At 37.0% G+C, this 16,550-nt stretch overlaps 3 protein-coding genes across 4 annotated transcripts; all 3 read right to left on the bottom strand.

Annotated features, from left to right (window-relative positions):
- Positions 1–83: 83 nt before the first annotated feature.
- LOC129237972 (uncharacterized) lies at positions 84–2,531 on the bottom strand. The gene is made up of 7 exons (XM_054872978.1): positions 2,130–2,531; positions 1,816–2,073; positions 1,599–1,743; positions 1,316–1,530; positions 526–1,242; positions 378–458; positions 84–312 (listed from the first exon to the last, which is right to left on the bottom strand). Exons 1-7 carry the CDS (start codon positions 2,157–2,159, stop codon positions 139–141), a joined length of 1,620 nt encoding a protein of 539 aa, XP_054728953.1. The 5' UTR covers positions 2,160–2,531; the 3' UTR covers positions 84–138.
- A 48-nt stretch (positions 2,532–2,579) lies between these two features.
- LOC129237973 (uncharacterized) lies at positions 2,580–5,137 on the bottom strand. The gene is made up of 6 exons (XM_054872979.1): positions 4,770–5,137; positions 4,564–4,708; positions 3,912–4,126; positions 3,116–3,835; positions 2,971–3,051; positions 2,580–2,912 (listed from the first exon to the last, which is right to left on the bottom strand). The coding sequence occupies exons 1-6, from the start codon at positions 4,983–4,985 to the stop codon at positions 2,733–2,735; spliced, it is 1,557 nt and encodes a 518-aa protein (XP_054728954.1). The 5' UTR covers positions 4,986–5,137; the 3' UTR covers positions 2,580–2,732.
- Positions 5,138–8,855: 3,718 nt separating this feature from the next.
- LOC129236810 (uncharacterized) lies at positions 8,856–12,859 on the bottom strand. 2 transcript variants are annotated; one of them, XM_054871048.1, is made up of 6 exons: positions 12,601–12,859; positions 12,316–12,460; positions 11,795–12,009; positions 9,445–10,161; positions 9,297–9,377; positions 8,856–9,224 (listed from the first exon to the last, which is right to left on the bottom strand). In XM_054871048.1, the coding sequence occupies exons 1-6, from the start codon at positions 12,808–12,810 to the stop codon at positions 9,042–9,044; spliced, it is 1,551 nt and encodes a 516-aa protein (XP_054727023.1). In that variant the 5' UTR covers positions 12,811–12,859; the 3' UTR covers positions 8,856–9,041. The 2 variants fall into 2 exon arrangements, with proteins under 2 accessions (XP_054727023.1, XP_054727024.1); XM_054871049.1 differs by lacking the exon at positions 12,601–12,859 and adding an exon at positions 12,515–12,599.
- Between the last annotated feature and the right edge of the window lie 3,691 nt (positions 12,860–16,550).

Raw genomic sequence — 16,550 nt, 5'->3', positions numbered from 1 at the left:
GCGGTTACCCAATGTTGTCAACTTTAGGTTTCAAAAAGCACCAACATTTAGGGAAAAAAGAATTTATCACACGGTATATGCACTAAGGTTTGTGTGTTTGAAATATGTAAGTAATTTTATTAAAAATATTTGTACTATTTACTGTTCTAAAATTTTCGTTGAATATTCTGCTATATGCAAAACGCCATAGCGATTCGAAGCGATATGTAAATTTTCACCGTTAACCATTTCAGTGTTGATGCGCGGATTGTGCAACTCAGAGATCAGCGTGCTGCAAGCGGCGGCAGGATCACCGGAAGAGGAAAGAGCGCCCTTAAAAATGAAAAATAGTGCATAAATTTATATAATACAATGCACAAATAATCATTTTGATTTACAAGCCAAAAATCGTTTCCGGGCAAAGCGTTGCCAGCCCAGGCATATGACTCCACTATCATCATATTTTCAAATTCAGGTGCCTAATTAATGAAAATATTTTTTTAGATCATACTCTTGCATGGAATATATTTCAAAATAGGAATTTACCAGTTTCTGTGAGGGATTGCGATTGTGCATAAATATTCGAATGCCATTCTCCGGGTGCGCCTCCGATGCAATGAACCCACCATCCTGCAGATTTGCCCATGCGGACATAACAAAATATGAAAAGTGCACAACAGAAATGTGTGTTAAATGAGGTAGTAGCGCTTGTAAACGCTCGCCAAAAGTCTGTAAAAATATTTTTTCCTGCTGCGGCACCGCTCTCCATGAACCCAAGCCTATACCGACCACGTGTATATACATTTGCTTGCTAATAGCAGCACCTCGTGCTTCTGCTTCCAGCAGCAGTGTATCAAAAGAAATCGCATAGCGTTTCTTCATCATTAAATTGTCGAAAATGTACCTAGAATCAGGCCCTTTATAGAAGCGTTTTGAAGTCAGTGCTTTAACTTTTTCATAGATTAAATCTTGTTCTTCATAAAATTGTGTCCACAATTGTCTGTAGTTGACAAAGCTACTGTCTGATTGCTCTGCTTCCAGGGCCGTGTAGCCATAGCCATTTGCTTTAGTATTCTGTGTGGCAGTAATCATTATATCTTGCCACTCCATAGCATCCTTTACCTGGAAGCGACCCCCTATTAGGCCAATAACTACACCTTCTTGTTCAATTTTGGACTTATCTACTTCAATAACGCCCTCATTATAACGATTACCATCATTGATGAATTCGCTATGTGAAGACACCGATAGAAAGGCGGTGAGCTGATGAAGATACCAATATTATCATACAATTTGCAATTCAAACTAATTACTTATTTGTTGGTATTTTTCATACCTTAATTTCATCATAACTCAACACATCTTTTAGCTGCATTGGCGCTTTTTCGGCACTGGTGCCGATTTCACAAAATCCCCCATAACCCCTTTCTCCAGTGACCAGTAAGTATTTATCTATGCAACCATAAAAAGATGCACAACGTTTCTCCAGTAATCTTTGCACGAATGAGGTAACTGTCATGTCTGTATAAATTGCACGTTCAATGTCATTGCCTGCCGATAAAAGTGCGGTTTCTGGGTTTAAATGAAAATTTTAAATTTTTAAATAATTTAGTGCATACCATATTTGCATTTGTATTCCAGGAATGCTAGATATAAGTACAAAACACGTTCATGTATTAAGGGGTAGGCAGAAGCGATTTGATTCGTGATTGCTGGATAACGTTCCACGGGTTGACTCATCACACGACATGTGTTGGTGCCAAACTTTGAGGGTAAGAGATGAATGTTTACTCTTTGAGTAGTTAAATTAAGCAACTAGTAATTAATAACACAAACCTCCAAAGGAAAACCGGCTGCATTCTCCATAAATCTTTCAATGTCAATTTGACTCGCATTTGGCTTATGCACTTTTGTGGAATTTTGTAGCATTTGCTTCCCAAATTCAGTCAGTCTCACAGCTGTATTATCTTTTGGCCATATTGTATTATACTCTACACCAAGCACAGCTGCTTTGCCCTCCTCAGGTGCAATTATACGCCAAAGAAGCGATTTAGTGGCTGCCCACATTATTTCTGTTTTATTATTTCGGGCCTTCTACTTATAGAAGATAGTTAAAAAGTACTTTTGTACTTATTTCATACACTTCCCACCTTAAATAAAGATTTGCCATACTCTAACATTGCAATTTATTGCATTCTCTCATTTCACAACGGGTTTGTTTAAGTACACGTAATTCTTGTTAATTCCTCTTTTTTAATTACTTGGCCTGAGCACTGCGAGAAAAATATTTCACTCACGTACACTCAGTATGAGAGAAAGAGCTCTAGTAGCGTGAATACATTTAATTTCATGTTAACGTAGCGTTGTTGGCTTTACGACTATTTTAACAATTCTATAATTTATTTCACCGTAAAAGTTATTAAAACTATTAGGTATCGTAAATGCATTAATTTGGTAGCTGTTGAAATGCACAAAAGGAATTAAATCATAATTTGCCAAACACGCAACCGCTGATGATATGCCTTGCCAACTACTTTTAAAACGTGGTTGGCTGTTCAAAAGCCGGAAGCCTTCAAATACGCTATTTTTATTTTCCGGTTTACAGTTATGGTAAAAGGCTACATAACAATTATTTATTTTAATTCATATCTATACATTAGCACAACTTAATATGCACAGATTAACATGTTAACATACACAACATAAATTTACAGAAACCGCACTAATATGTATAACTAATTGCGAGACATTCTTTAAGCCTTTTGCTCTAAAATTTTTTTGGAATACTCAGCAATATGTAATACACCAAATCTGCCTGAAGCTATATGCAAATTTTCGCCATTCACCATTTTTGTATTGATGTGAGGATTATGCAGTTCTGCGATGAGCGTGCTGCAAGCGGCGGCAGGGTCACCGGAACTTGTAAGCCAGCCCTATGGGTAAAAAGCAGTTAACATTGAAATTACATAAAACTGCATCATTTTAACACACCTTCCAAAATTCATTGCCTGGCAAGGCATTTGCATCCCAGGCGTACGATTCGACTATTAGCATTCTTTCATACTCCGGTGCCTAGTACAATTTGTGGCAGTTGCAAATTATAGAAGAAAACTTAAAATCTTCAGAAATTAATTACCAATTTTTCCGCTGGGTAACGATCATGTATGAACGTTTTGATACCACCGTTAGGGTGTGTTTCCGCTTCAAACAATCCACCATCTCTGAGATGAGGCTCCGCAGACGAAGGTCTGAAATTCGAGAAGTGCACCACCGAAATATGTGTCAGATGCAGCAAAAGTGCCTTCAAGCGTTCACTAAATGTTTTCAAAAATATTTTATCTTGATGTTTTACTGCACGCCAAGCACCCAACCCAATACCGACTACATGCAGGTATACTTGTTTCTCCGCGGCAGTTCCTCGCGCATCTGCCTCCAGAAGCAGTGTATCGAAAGTGATGGCGTAACGTTTCTTCATCACCAAATTGTCGAAAATGAAACGTGTGCGTTCGTCTTTAAAGAAACGAGGTGACACGATATTTTCTACTTTATCATAAATTAAATCGTGTTCTTCATAAAAACGCGTCCATAATTGGCGATAGTCCACGCTGCGTTTGTTGGCCTTCTTTGCGGTTTTGGCGTTGTAACCATAGCCGCGCGCTTTTGTATTTTGCATTGGCGTAATCATTATATCTTGCCATTCCATTACGTCTTCCGCCTCGAAGCGACCACCGATAATGCCGATTATAACGCCAGTAGTCTCGATTTTTGTTTTATCCTCCTCAATGATGCCACAGTTAAAACGCCTACCGTTGTTGAGAAACTCCGTGTGCGATGACACCGAAAGAAAGGCAGAGAGCTGATAAAAAGAAATGCAGTTAAGTTTTTAAATATTTACATTTTTAATGCTATTAAAATGGATATAATTTGATTACCTTGATCTCGTCATAGCTCAATACATCTTTCAAAAACAATGGCGTCTTCTCATCTTCTGTGCCTACATCGAAAAAATTTGCCATTGTCTTCCTGCCCTTTAAAAGCAGATAGTCATCGAGTGGACCCACGAAGGCGACACAACGTTTCTCTAGTAATCGCTGTACGAGACCTGTGAGGGTCATGCCAACATAAACGGCGTGTTCTAGATCGTTGCCTGCAAAATAAATATGACGAATGTATATTTTAAGGGAGACGAGATATTGAGAATTTTGTAAGGTCAAGGAAAAGCCAAGTTCTTTTTTATAAAATTAATACAAATTTAGCATGTTTCTGTTGTTCATTGAAATCAAAAGTTGAAAACTGAATATTGAAGATGTGTAATTAAGTTACTTGTGAGTGAACCGTTACGTTGAATAAATTCAATTTTTGAGATGGGCACATATGAACAACCACTACTAAAGGGCGTTTGATGCATATAATTTCTTGTTACATCCTGTACCTAGAAATACCTGTAGCGTTCAGATAATTGATGATTGCTTTTTGTGAAGTTCCAGGTTCCCTTATAAAAAATCTAAATATATTTTTGTTAACTTTTGTTAGAAACTCTTTCTCCAGGTTGCTAAATTCATAGCGAATGTGAATACTACGCACCATAATTGCATTTGTGTTCCAAGAAAGCCAAATACAATCCCAAAACACGTTCATGTATTACTGGATAGGCAGAAGCGATTTGTTTTTCGATTGCTGCAAAACGTTCCTTAGGCTGACTCATCACACGGCAAGTATCCCTGCCAAACTGTAGAGAATGCAAAATTCAATAAATATCTACCACACTTATCAGTACCACACCCACACACCTTCAGTGGGAAGCTCAATGATTGATCCATGAAACTGTCTATGTCAACTGCGCTTGCTTCTGGTTTTTGCACTTGAGTGCATTTCTGCAACAATTTCCTGCCAAATTCAGTTAACGGAAAACCTCCATCGACTGTCGGCCAAAACTCATTCAATGCGTCATCGTCAAAATTCCTTTCGCTTGATTTGAACAATTTTTTGATTATATTTAAAAACATTGTTGAGTGATGCACGGTTTTTTGAAAAAATTAGTTAACATTTTTTTATACCGTATCAACAAACTGCGTAACAGGAATTAACTTCAGTGGAAGCTTTTCCATATGGAGCAATGCTAAGTGTTGCATGCATTTTCTTACAGATACACACACACTATATTTCCACATACAGTCCAATATGTTATGCAGTATCATGTTAATTCCCTTGAGTAGATATTGTAGATCGAAGCTCTTTCTTCCTATTATTATAATATTACCGAAGTATATATAAACTTAGGCAACTACGCATCCTTTTCTTAACTGGAAATAATGTTAGCTATTTTTATATATTATTTCACCGAGTAGGATTACTCACTGAAATATTTGTAAATAAAGCATAGTGGGTGGGTGGTGGACCAAAATGTAAACAACTTTTGGACTGTGTACTTTGTTAAAACAGCTGATGGCTCACATATCGGTTTGCCAACTAAATGATTTTGCTTTACCGTTTATGTTCATTTTTTAAACGACTTCCGATGCATGTTTATTATCAATTTATTTTTGTATATGTTTTAGAAATTTTTTATGTTCTCTGTTTTGGACTTACCTCCTTCGTAACTTAGAGACACATCAATGTCCTTTGACACTCTCCTCACTTAACAGTGCAGGTAAATTATTCACAAATGGTTTGAAGTGGGGTGGAACGCTGAAGTTGGGTGGCAGAACTTCCTATCGATTTTAAATTGCGCGATAGTAATATAATAGATTCACTTATGCATACTTAAGTGGATATTGTATATCTGATGAACTGGCAGCATATACTCGTTGTGTTATCTTTGTACAAAGATCGTGAGAGGGTATACATATTTTGCAACCTATGGACGACGGTTGGACCGGTTGACTTCAGACCAGTTCAAAAACCGCTGGATGAGTACTGAAGACTGCAATATCGCAAAGTTGTGCTATGTAAGAACATCTCGGGTTACCAAGAATGGATTTTAGCTGTCAGCGGAACTACTTTGATACTACGTAGCGATTCACAAATTAACAGCTTTAAGTAGTGATCTCCCACTGTGTTTCTTGATTAGACAACAAACTAATCCAAGCCAACTCCATTTAAGGTTTCATAGCTATTGCGAAAATACAAAAAATATATAGAACCGCAATAATTGTAAAATGAAACTATTTAATTAAATTTTTAAGTAATTAGAAGTATTCAGAATTTTCAAAAAAGTGGATTGTTTTTTGCATTTTCTTAAAGTATAATATCTTAGAAATATTGTGTGAAAATTTGAAGTGAATCCGATAACTACTTTTCGAGCTATTCAACAATTAACAACGGCGCTTGGGCACTCCATAGCGTTCCAGCAAAACTTATATGCGTTTTTCTCAAAACCGCTTGGTAGATTTCAATAAAATGTATACTGCTTTTGAAAAACATAGAAAACTCGTGCCTGATGAAGGATTTTTTTTTAAATCTCGATTTTTTTTAACAATTAATTGTCGGAGGTTTTCTCGAAAATCTGAAAAATATTTCCTGAGGTCGCAATATTGTTAATTTGGAAAAAAAATCTTCGATCAGGGACAAAATTATCTATTAATAAAACTTATTTCTCTTGCCCGACTGATTTTAGATGAATCTCCTACGACTTGTGATGATCACCGCAAGGGACTTCTGGAGAAATGGGGTCCACACAAACAGCGATAACTTTTGCAATTGTTATTTTTTTTTTAATTTTGCTTAAGTCAAGTCGAAATATGATTTATTAATACTATGTTTTTATTTTTGTAAAATAAAGTAATTGACTTGCAAAAAAAAAAAAATATTGAAAATCATAATTTTTTCGGTCCTCTGACTACCTGTTCAAGTTCAAGAAGCCCTCAATTTTCATCATCACAACATCAGAGAAAGCAGTGCATTACGACCAAATAGTAGTACTAATAACACTGTGCGACAGTGATTGGTACAGGAGAAATTTCCAATACTCCCCCAAAATCTCGTTTTATGGCCATAAAACCGTTTTTCAGTAGATTGATGTGAAGAATCACTCCTAACTTCGCCAATTTCCATCCGATTTCGAATTTGTTTTTTTAGTTCGAAAGAACAAAAACAAGCCTTTTTGACAGTGTGTTGACAATTTTTCTGAAATGATAACTGACGAGACTGTAGACGGAAGTATTTGGATTTTTTTTCTCAATTTTTTCAACTTTGACATAATTTTTACGATATTATAGTATGTAGGTATAACTTACGCTAAATGGGAATAAGGACGTGTTTTGATGCGTTATTATAGATACGTAATATTTATTGGAGTATATATGTACTGTACTGCATACAACAGAACTGGTTAAAACTTACGAAAATATCTGACATATTATCACACATTTTTTTTTTCAATAGAAATATGAAAAAGCTCCCAAGTGTACCAAAGTTCACACTGTACATTGATTAACAAAAGAAGTTTGTTATTATAATTTAACCTTATTAAAACGTCAAAGTTTTATTGTTTGTTTCATTGAAATTCAAGAGATATAAATCAAAACGTTGCCAGAAAAGTCGAATTTCTCAATATTCTCCGATGATGTGGCATCATCAGCCTTATCATAAACCAGATGATTGTTATTTTTATAAAACGGACGTAAACGGTCATCATTATAAAGCTCGAAAGCACATAAAGTATGCTGATGTTGCAACTGTTAAGAACCCCGTAGTCTTGGACGATATGATTGACTCAACTGCAGGAACTGAAGGAAGTTCAACTCATTGCTGGTGATGATCAAACTGATAACAATAAACCTGATGATGAAGAGTACTTTCCGTCTGGTTCTAAGTCTTCAGAATGACACATTGTATCAAATTCAGATTTTCAGGATCTTTCTCGTGATTTACTTCTATCGGGAAGACAATCTGAAACGCTCGCTTCTCGATTTAAACAATGGAATTTAGTTGATGACGACTTCAGATGAATGATGATGATCGAATTTCTTACAGAGAAGTATTCAAAACTGATGAAGAGAATGACAAATGTACCGTACCATACTAAACTCCAAAGGGCCGCTTTCAATGCATTTTGAAGTTTGGAACCAGTTCCGTTGTGTACTGCACCGTACCGCACCGTACCATACCGTACAGTGCTGCACTGCACAATACTCCAATAAATAGTATGTGTTTATAATGACGCTTGTTTTCATTTTCATGCTTCGATGCCTACATACCAAATTAGTAAAAAAAAATAAAATCTTAAAACTCACACAACTCTACTAATTTTAATTCAATTACAGTCAAATAGAGCTCATTCGATGCAAAATTAAATTTACTATAAAAGTAGTGTACTAAAAAAAATCCTCAATATCGGATAATATCGTAAAAATTATGTCAAAGTTGAAAAAATTGAGAAAAAATAAAAAAATTCCAAATATAATACTTCCGTCTACAGTCTCGTCAGTTGTCATTTCAGAAAAATTGTCAACACACTGTCAAAAAGGCTTGTTTTTGTTCTTTCGAACTAAAAAAACAAATTCGAAATCGGATGGAAATTGGCGAAGTTAGGAGTGATTCTTCACATCAACCTACTGAAAAACGGTTTTATGGCCATAAAACGAGATTTTGGGGGTGTATTGGAAATTTCTCCTATACCATTAGTTTTTCTATAGCCACAAGTTGTGCTAGGTCTCCATAAAAGTATATTTAATTTTTTTTTTGTCACACAGTGTAATTCAAAAAATGCAAAATTATCTAGAAAACATTCTAAAAGAAGGAAATAGTTTACAAAATTCGGGAGTCCTCCGATGCCAAATTTCGCACAAAGAGATGACACAAGGAATATAATTTGAAGGTTTAGGCAATTTCAATTCTTTATTTTCATAAAACAATATACATCTCAATATAATAAATACATTCATATGCATACTATGTTTATTTACAATATTTTTTACGTAATTAATACTTTTGGTAAGACGTGCAAACAAATATATGTATACAATATTTTATAAATATAAGCACTCAATAACATTAAGTTATGCGAAGAATAATTGTAAGTTTTTATTGTCAGTAATAATGCTGCTCACAATGTGACTCGCTTATTCAAGTTCCTCCATAAAAACTTTCTTTGCATACTCCGAAATATGCAAAACGCCATAGCGATCTGATGCCACATGCAAATTTGCGCCATTAACCATTTTTGTATTTATATGTGGGTTGTGTAGCTCAGTGATGAGCGTACTGCAGGCGGCTGCAGGATCACTGGAAGATGTGAGGGAGCCCTAAAAGTGGTTATATAAATGTACATGCAAATTAAAATATCACAAACCGCAAATAAAAATGACTACACTCACATGCCAAAATTCATTGCCTGGCAAAGCATTGCCATCCCAAGCATACGATTCCACAACAAGCATATTTTCGAATTTCGGTGCCTGAAATGCATACATAATAACACAAAAGTCTTAAGCAGCCCTATGCATTCGCTCTTCACTAACTCACCAATTTCTGCGCAGGATTTCGATTACTCAGAAATGTTTTAATGCCGCCATCAGGATGTGTTGCCGATGCAATGACACCACCATCTTCAAGATTGGCCCAAGAGGACATGCCAAAATATGAAAAGTGCACAACAGAAATATGAGGCAAGCATGGCAGCAGTTCTTGTAAGCGTTCACCAAAGGTTTCCAAAAATATTTTACCCTGATGCTCAACAGCGCGCCAAGCTCCTAGACCAATGCCCACCACGTGCAGGTACACTTGTTTGCTAGCGATATTGCCACGAGCATTTGCCTCCAACAAAAGTGTATCGAAAGATATGGCATTCCGCTTCTTCATCATTGCGTTATCGAAAATGAATTTAGTATGTGGAATGTGGTAGAAACGTGGTGTGTTCTGTGTATTCACATTTTCATATAAAACATCTTGTTGCTCATAGAAGCTGGTCCAGATGCGGCGATAACCCACAACGGGATTTGTTGTGTTTTTGGCAGCCTGCATCGCATAACCATAACCGCGTTCTTTCTTATTCTGTTCGCGGCTGATAATAATATCTTGCCAGTCCATTGCCTCGCGTGCTTGGAAGCGTGCACCGATTATGCCAATAATGAGGCCTTCGCGTTCAATTTTCGATTTATCCGTCTCAAAAATGCCAGCATTTTTACGATTGCCATCGTTTAGGAATTCGGTATAGGATGAAATGGATAGAAAGGCGGAAAGCTGCAGAGTGAAAAGTAAAAAATTAGAATCGTAGAGAAAGTTAGCTGCATGATTCAATAATAGGTTAGGTTAGTCTGGTTGGCATTAAGCCACGCATAGACCTTTTGGTCCCCAGCGATACCAGAGCGACCTCTATGAATACTGCAAGTAGACATCATGTAGAATATCAACGCTTTTAGCGAATCTAAGCAGAGCTGGGAAATCCGCTTTTGAGACGGTCTCCAGACCCTCAAACAGTGGGCTTCCGAGGCATTTAATAATGTCGGACAAACGCACAGAAGGTGTTCTAAAGTTTCCTCAACATCCTCTCTGCATTTCCCGCATTTGTCCGTGTTTGCAATCCCTATCTTGCAGCTAATAGATTATGACCTGTCAGCATACCTACAGGGTTTGATTGAAAAGTAATGCGCCTTCCCGCGCGGAGCGTCTGCCAAGCGATCAACCGAATCGGCTGGTGGGGGAAAATGATCGTTGGACCTTCCCCTTCCACTAGAAACCGGTCCCAGTTCGCTGGCAAAAGCGGTGCAGTCAACATGGCTCCGCGCGTGAATGCTGTTTTAAAAGTGTGTAAGGATTGTGCAGTGGCGAAAAGTTACTCGATCAAATTTTGCGTAAAGCTAAACAGTTTGCACCTCCAGGAAGCACTGTAAACGCGGCATTTTACAAAGAAGTGCTCCTTCGGCTGAAAAACCGCGTCACCCGGGTTCGGCCCGAACTCGTCAACAATTCGACCCTTCATCATGACAATGCGCCGGCGCACACCGCCTTCCTCTGCACCTCTGCATTGGCCAAGATGGGGGTTCCGGTGCTTTCCCTCCCTCTCTACAGCCCAGACCTGTCCCCTCCGGATTTTTCTTGTTCCCGCGCCTGAAAAGAAAGCTGAAGGGGAGGCGTTTCGACTCCATCGAGGCGATCCAAAAAACTGTTACAGCCGAATTGAACGCGATTCCGGTGGATGAGTTTAAAAAATGTTTCCTGCAGTGGAAGGACCGCTACCAGCGGTGTATTGACGCTCAAGGGTCGTATTTTGAAGAATATTAGTTGTATAAACCAAAAGGTTTAATAAAACTGCTTGAAAAAAATAAGGCTCATTACTTTTCAATCAAACCCTGTATGATAGTTCTGCAGCCTTTTCGCGAGAGCGTAAGTACGAATTGAGTAGGTTTTTTGTCATTAGTAGCACGTAGTCGTCCATATTTAGCGATTTTAGTATGCCGTTCTTTTGTTCAATAACAGCACTTCTGCTATTTCGTTTCCCATAATGCCTTTGTGACCAGGTACCCAATAGATAGAGAAGGCTACACTCTTTGCGGCTAGCTTTTCTATGGTCTCCCTGTTCCGTTCAACATTTTTGGACTTAATACAATATGAGCTTATTGCTTTTATGGCTGCTTGATGGTCGACGTATGTATATATTAATTATTGAGTTCTTTCTTGTTCTTGTGTAGGCTAGCTCCGCGACTTTCCCACAGCAAAAACTTCCGCTTGGAAAATACTGCTCTAGTCTGGCAGCTTGATAAATTATTGAATAATAATACTTGAATCATAGGCTAGTTGCATACATTTTAAATTCAAGTTTTTGAAATATTGTGCAATTTTGTTTTTAGAAAAATTAACAACCAACTTTATTTACCTTCATTTCGTCATAGCTGAGCACATCTTTTAGTATTAGTGGCGACTCTTCATCGACAGTACCGACTTCATAAAACTTTCCTAAGCCTGTTTTACCATTAATTAACAAATAATGGTCCAAGGGACCCACAAACGAGACACAGCGCTTCTCCAGCAATCGTTGTACCAAAGCTGTTAACTTCATGCCATCATATAAAGCGCGTTCAATATTGGTACCTGAAGGAGAACGTTGGAAAATTCGTGTTACTAAAAATATGTCATTTCAATGGCACTGCGATAAGCCATCAAGCGTCAAATTATTGTTGCTGTTGTAACAGTAAGTCCAGGTAAAGTCGTTGTTATTGATGTATTTATAAGAAGATATTAGTAATAGGCATGTACTTCGAACTGAAAGTCTATATTAATTCGAGAAGAATGGTTCCAAGACTCTAAGTTTACCATGAGATACTAATGGATGATAGATAACCCCCTTGCATTTTTTATACAGCTTAAGGGATCAGCAAATGAGAGAGTTACACATACCATATTTGCATTTGTGCTCCAAGAATGCCAGATACAATCCCAACACACGTTCGTGAATTACCGGATAGGCAGACGCGATTTGTTTAGCAATCTCTGTATAACGTTCCTTAGGCTGACTCATCACTCGGCATGTATCCGTGCCGAACTGCATAAAAATTATCAAAAAAAAAAAAATAATAAACATCAGTTGCTTACTAACCTGTTGCTAAAAGCAAAGTCGCAATTTGATTACTGCCTGCATACAAAAGCGTACATGCACATACACACACCCACCCACATATGTACCTTCAGTGGAAACTCTGACGATGCCTTTATGAAATTTTCGATGCGAATTTCGCTCGCTTCAGGCATAGGCACCGTTGCACATTTTTGCAGTAATTCTTTCCCAAATGCACTTAGTTCTACAACAGAATCTCGTTTGGGCCATACTTGATTTAATGCTGCCTCAATGTCATTATTCGAATGCAAAAATAGATTCTTAAAAATGTTTAGCATTTTGCATGATGGAAAGAATACTGAGATGGCGCCTATCGTGGTCCCGTCACTTGGCTCTCAGCGAATTTGACAACGAATTACGTGATTTTAGCTCCAGTATGGCCAGATTACCATTTTCGTAACTTGATTTAGCATTAATTTAGCGCTTTTTTATACCGAAAATGCGAAAATTTTGAAGTTTCGTGTTTGTTTCTTTTTTTTTAATTTAAAGCTACCGAAGCTTTAAGTTAAAAAAAAGCTGTATTATTATACAAAAGAAGGTTAAAAAAGGCCACTCTGAGAAAATTTTATTGCTAATGAAAATTTGTTGATTTTATAAAATTTGATATTTTCAAAGTGAAAATTTAATGTTTTGCTCCTTTTAAGGTTATGCAAGAATATTAAATGCCCCTCTCTCAACTCTTTGTAAGATTGAAAACCTTTTTACACATTTTAAAAAGCGTTTGAACTTACTGAATGCGGATTAAAATCATAGAGGTGTAATCGTTTCTTCCGGCCATCAATTCTTAGTGGGACATAGGGCATTAAGCAAAAAAATACCAGAAAATACTAAAGAAACCATAATGACATTTTTATAAAAATAGTACCTTATCTAGTTACAAAACCTCAAATATAGCAAAAAAGTCGTTTCGCTTAACAAAAAAAAGACTTATAAATTAAATTATACATAACCATAACACATTAATTTAAAAAAACGCACATTCTAAAGACAATTTGTCACGTATACAAAGTTCTTTAAGTGATTCAATAAAAATTTAGTGTTTTATTTTCTTTAAATGGGCATTTAGTGCGTTTTTATATCCAAAGCTAGGCAACACTGCAGTAGCGCGAGAGAGATTTGACTGCTGAAAGCAGAAGAACACAAATAACAACTGCAATCGCAACCAATGAGACCAGATGTTAAAGAAAGTAAAGCTAAATAAAACTAGTGAATTAGTTAACTAATTATTAAAAAATATACATTTTACGAAATTATAAACATTACTTTTAATTAGAACAGGCTAGAAAAATGTCATGAAGAAAGAACGAAACTAAATAATAAAAAAAAATGCTAAATCAAGTTACGAAAATGGTAATCTGGCCATACGGGAGCTAAAATCACGTAACTCGTTGTCAAATTCGCTGATACCAAAGTAACGGGACCACGACAGGCTCCATCTCATTGTTCTTTCCATCATGTAGTAAGGGAAAGGGCGATGCAAGCAAAACAAACGGAAATGACACTCATAAACAGCTGATGCGACGCTTTGCCAACCGCTGTGGCAAAGGTTTTTAGCCCTGATTGGGCGCAAAAATATACGCTTGAATTCAGTTGCAATTGACTTCCGGTTCCGAATTCATTCTTAACATAGAATGACAAATTTTGATTAGTGTGAATGGTACATTTTATGAAGATCAAATGCTTAATACAAATAAGAAATATGTAAAAACCGACGAATTTAAGCTTTGAATATTTGAATTTTTTTATTTGTAGTATCTGTGATTAGGACACTGCTAAGTTATTTCTATGCTATTAATTGTAATTAGTTATTATAACCACGACTAATCGACGCTACGTAATCATTCCCATGGCAGCCGGTTCTACGTTACCGGAATGACTCGAGTTTTTCTCGACCAAGGGCTGCCGCCCCAGTAAACTAGCCTGTCTAGTGAACCGTTTATCACCCCGTTTATCACGCTACTAAAATTTGCGTTTTTTCATTTTGTGAGCTTAATACCAACCTAGCAATAAAACAACAAATTCAATTAAAGCTTTTATTTATTTGTCGATACTTCGACCTCAATTAGAACTCATCTTCAGTAATTCTACGCTACACCTGATCGGCCGCTCGCACATTCAATTTGACTTGTATGTGGCTCAAATCCTTGTCCTTGCTTTGTATGAAAATATTGAATACTTCAGAGCGCACGCCACACCTGGAACCACCATAACTGATCAAAAATGTATCGCGCGCACGGCAGTTCGAACGCCCCGGAGTTACATCCGACCAAGGACTGTCACTTCAGCAGTATTTCCCATACATATACTATATGGGGAATATTTATGCTGCTACAACAACAACAACAACCATAAATGTAGTTGTAACGGATCACACAATATTTCCATTAACCACTTGGGTACGGATTTATTTGAGAAAATATTTGCATGTTGGACAGACTTAACTCTTGGTTGCTTGGAGCAGTAATTAAACGCAGTAGATTTTAGGCAAGAATTCATTTATTTCGTTTGTCACTAAACGAGTATGTAGTTTTAAGATGACTTCAAGTAATTGGAATTGCAAAACAAAAATAAATGCATAAAAATAAAACGCGTCATCCGATCCTAGGGTAAGCAAGTGCATGACGTGTCTCAGACGACAAATGTACCCAAGGGGTTAAACTTGTAAGTTCTCAGTAAAAAAAGTTTGCGCAAAACCATTTGTTAGGAATTCAGAGAGAAAACGTCAGTTCGAATCTCGGTGAAAGATAAAAAAATTAAGAAAAAGTTGTTTCTAATAGCGGTCGCCCCTTGGCAGACCTCCGAGTGTATTTCTGCCATGAAAAATCTCCTCATAAAAAATATCTGCCGTTCGGAGTCGGCTTGAAATTGTAGGCCCCTCCATTTGTGGAACAACATCAAGACGCACACCACAAATAGGAGGAGGAGCTCTGCCAAATACCCAAAAAGGGTGTACGCGCCAATTATATATATTATATATATATATATAAACATTTGTTCTGTCAGAATTGTGAGGTTCATTTTCAAGACATGATGAAACATTATTATGCGGCTTCCTTAACCTTATATGTATTAGATTATTAGAATCATATCATCTTTCAATAATCGCTCTTGTAAGTGAAGTAAAGTAGTCTTTTGACGAGCATCACCAAAATGCAGTACCCTAGCCTGGAACGTATTATCTGAGTCCCAGGCTGATTGATACAGAGAAAAGTGAAAACTACTTTTATGTTGGGAGGATTAAATATTTAGAAGGACATTTAACTTAACTTAAGGTTTATAATTTACACCATTTGATTCGAGGGAATACATGGATTAAACTTCGCAATTCTTAACGAAATATTTTCGTCATCTTTCCGCTTAATTTTAGCACTCAATAAGACTCTCTAAAGTAACAGGTGATTGTTTAGCTATTATCTTTTTAAACAGTTGGTTTAAACAGCTGTCGCACGTTTCGTGTTTTGTTTCACTGTCAAACATCTTCAGTTTGGTCTATAATTTAACCATGAATCGTCTTACAAACGAACAACGCTTGCAAATCATTGAATTTTATTATGAAAGTGCGTGCTCTGTTAAAAAAGTTTAAGATCAACTTTTTTGTCGAAAAAAATTGTGTTCAGCGACGAAGCTCATTTTTGGATCAATGGGTACGTAAATAAGCAGAACTTTCGATTTTGGAGTGAAGATCAGCCCGAAGAATTGCAAGAGCTACCAATGTATCCAGAAATGGTCACAGTTTGGTGCGGTTTATGGGCTGGAGGTATCATTGGACCGTACTTCTTCAAAGATGCTGCGAATCGTAACGTAACTGTGAATGGTGAGCGCTACCGTGAAATGATATCGAATTGTTTTTTGCCCAAAATGCAAGAGCTTGACTTGCATGACATGTGGTTTCAGCAAGACGGTGCCACTTGCCACACGGCACGCGTAACAATGGACTTGTTGAGAGGCGAGTTCGGTTAAAATTTTATTTCACGTTCGGGACCTGTCAATTGGCCACCCAGATCGTGCGATATAAAGC

This window comes from Anastrepha obliqua, chromosome 2 (assembly GCF_027943255.1).
Source record: "Anastrepha obliqua isolate idAnaObli1 chromosome 2, idAnaObli1_1.0, whole genome shotgun sequence".
Classification (NCBI taxonomy): domain Eukaryota; kingdom Metazoa; phylum Arthropoda; class Insecta; order Diptera; family Tephritidae; genus Anastrepha; species Anastrepha obliqua.
This window is presented reverse-complemented; position numbering and strand designations above follow the sequence as displayed.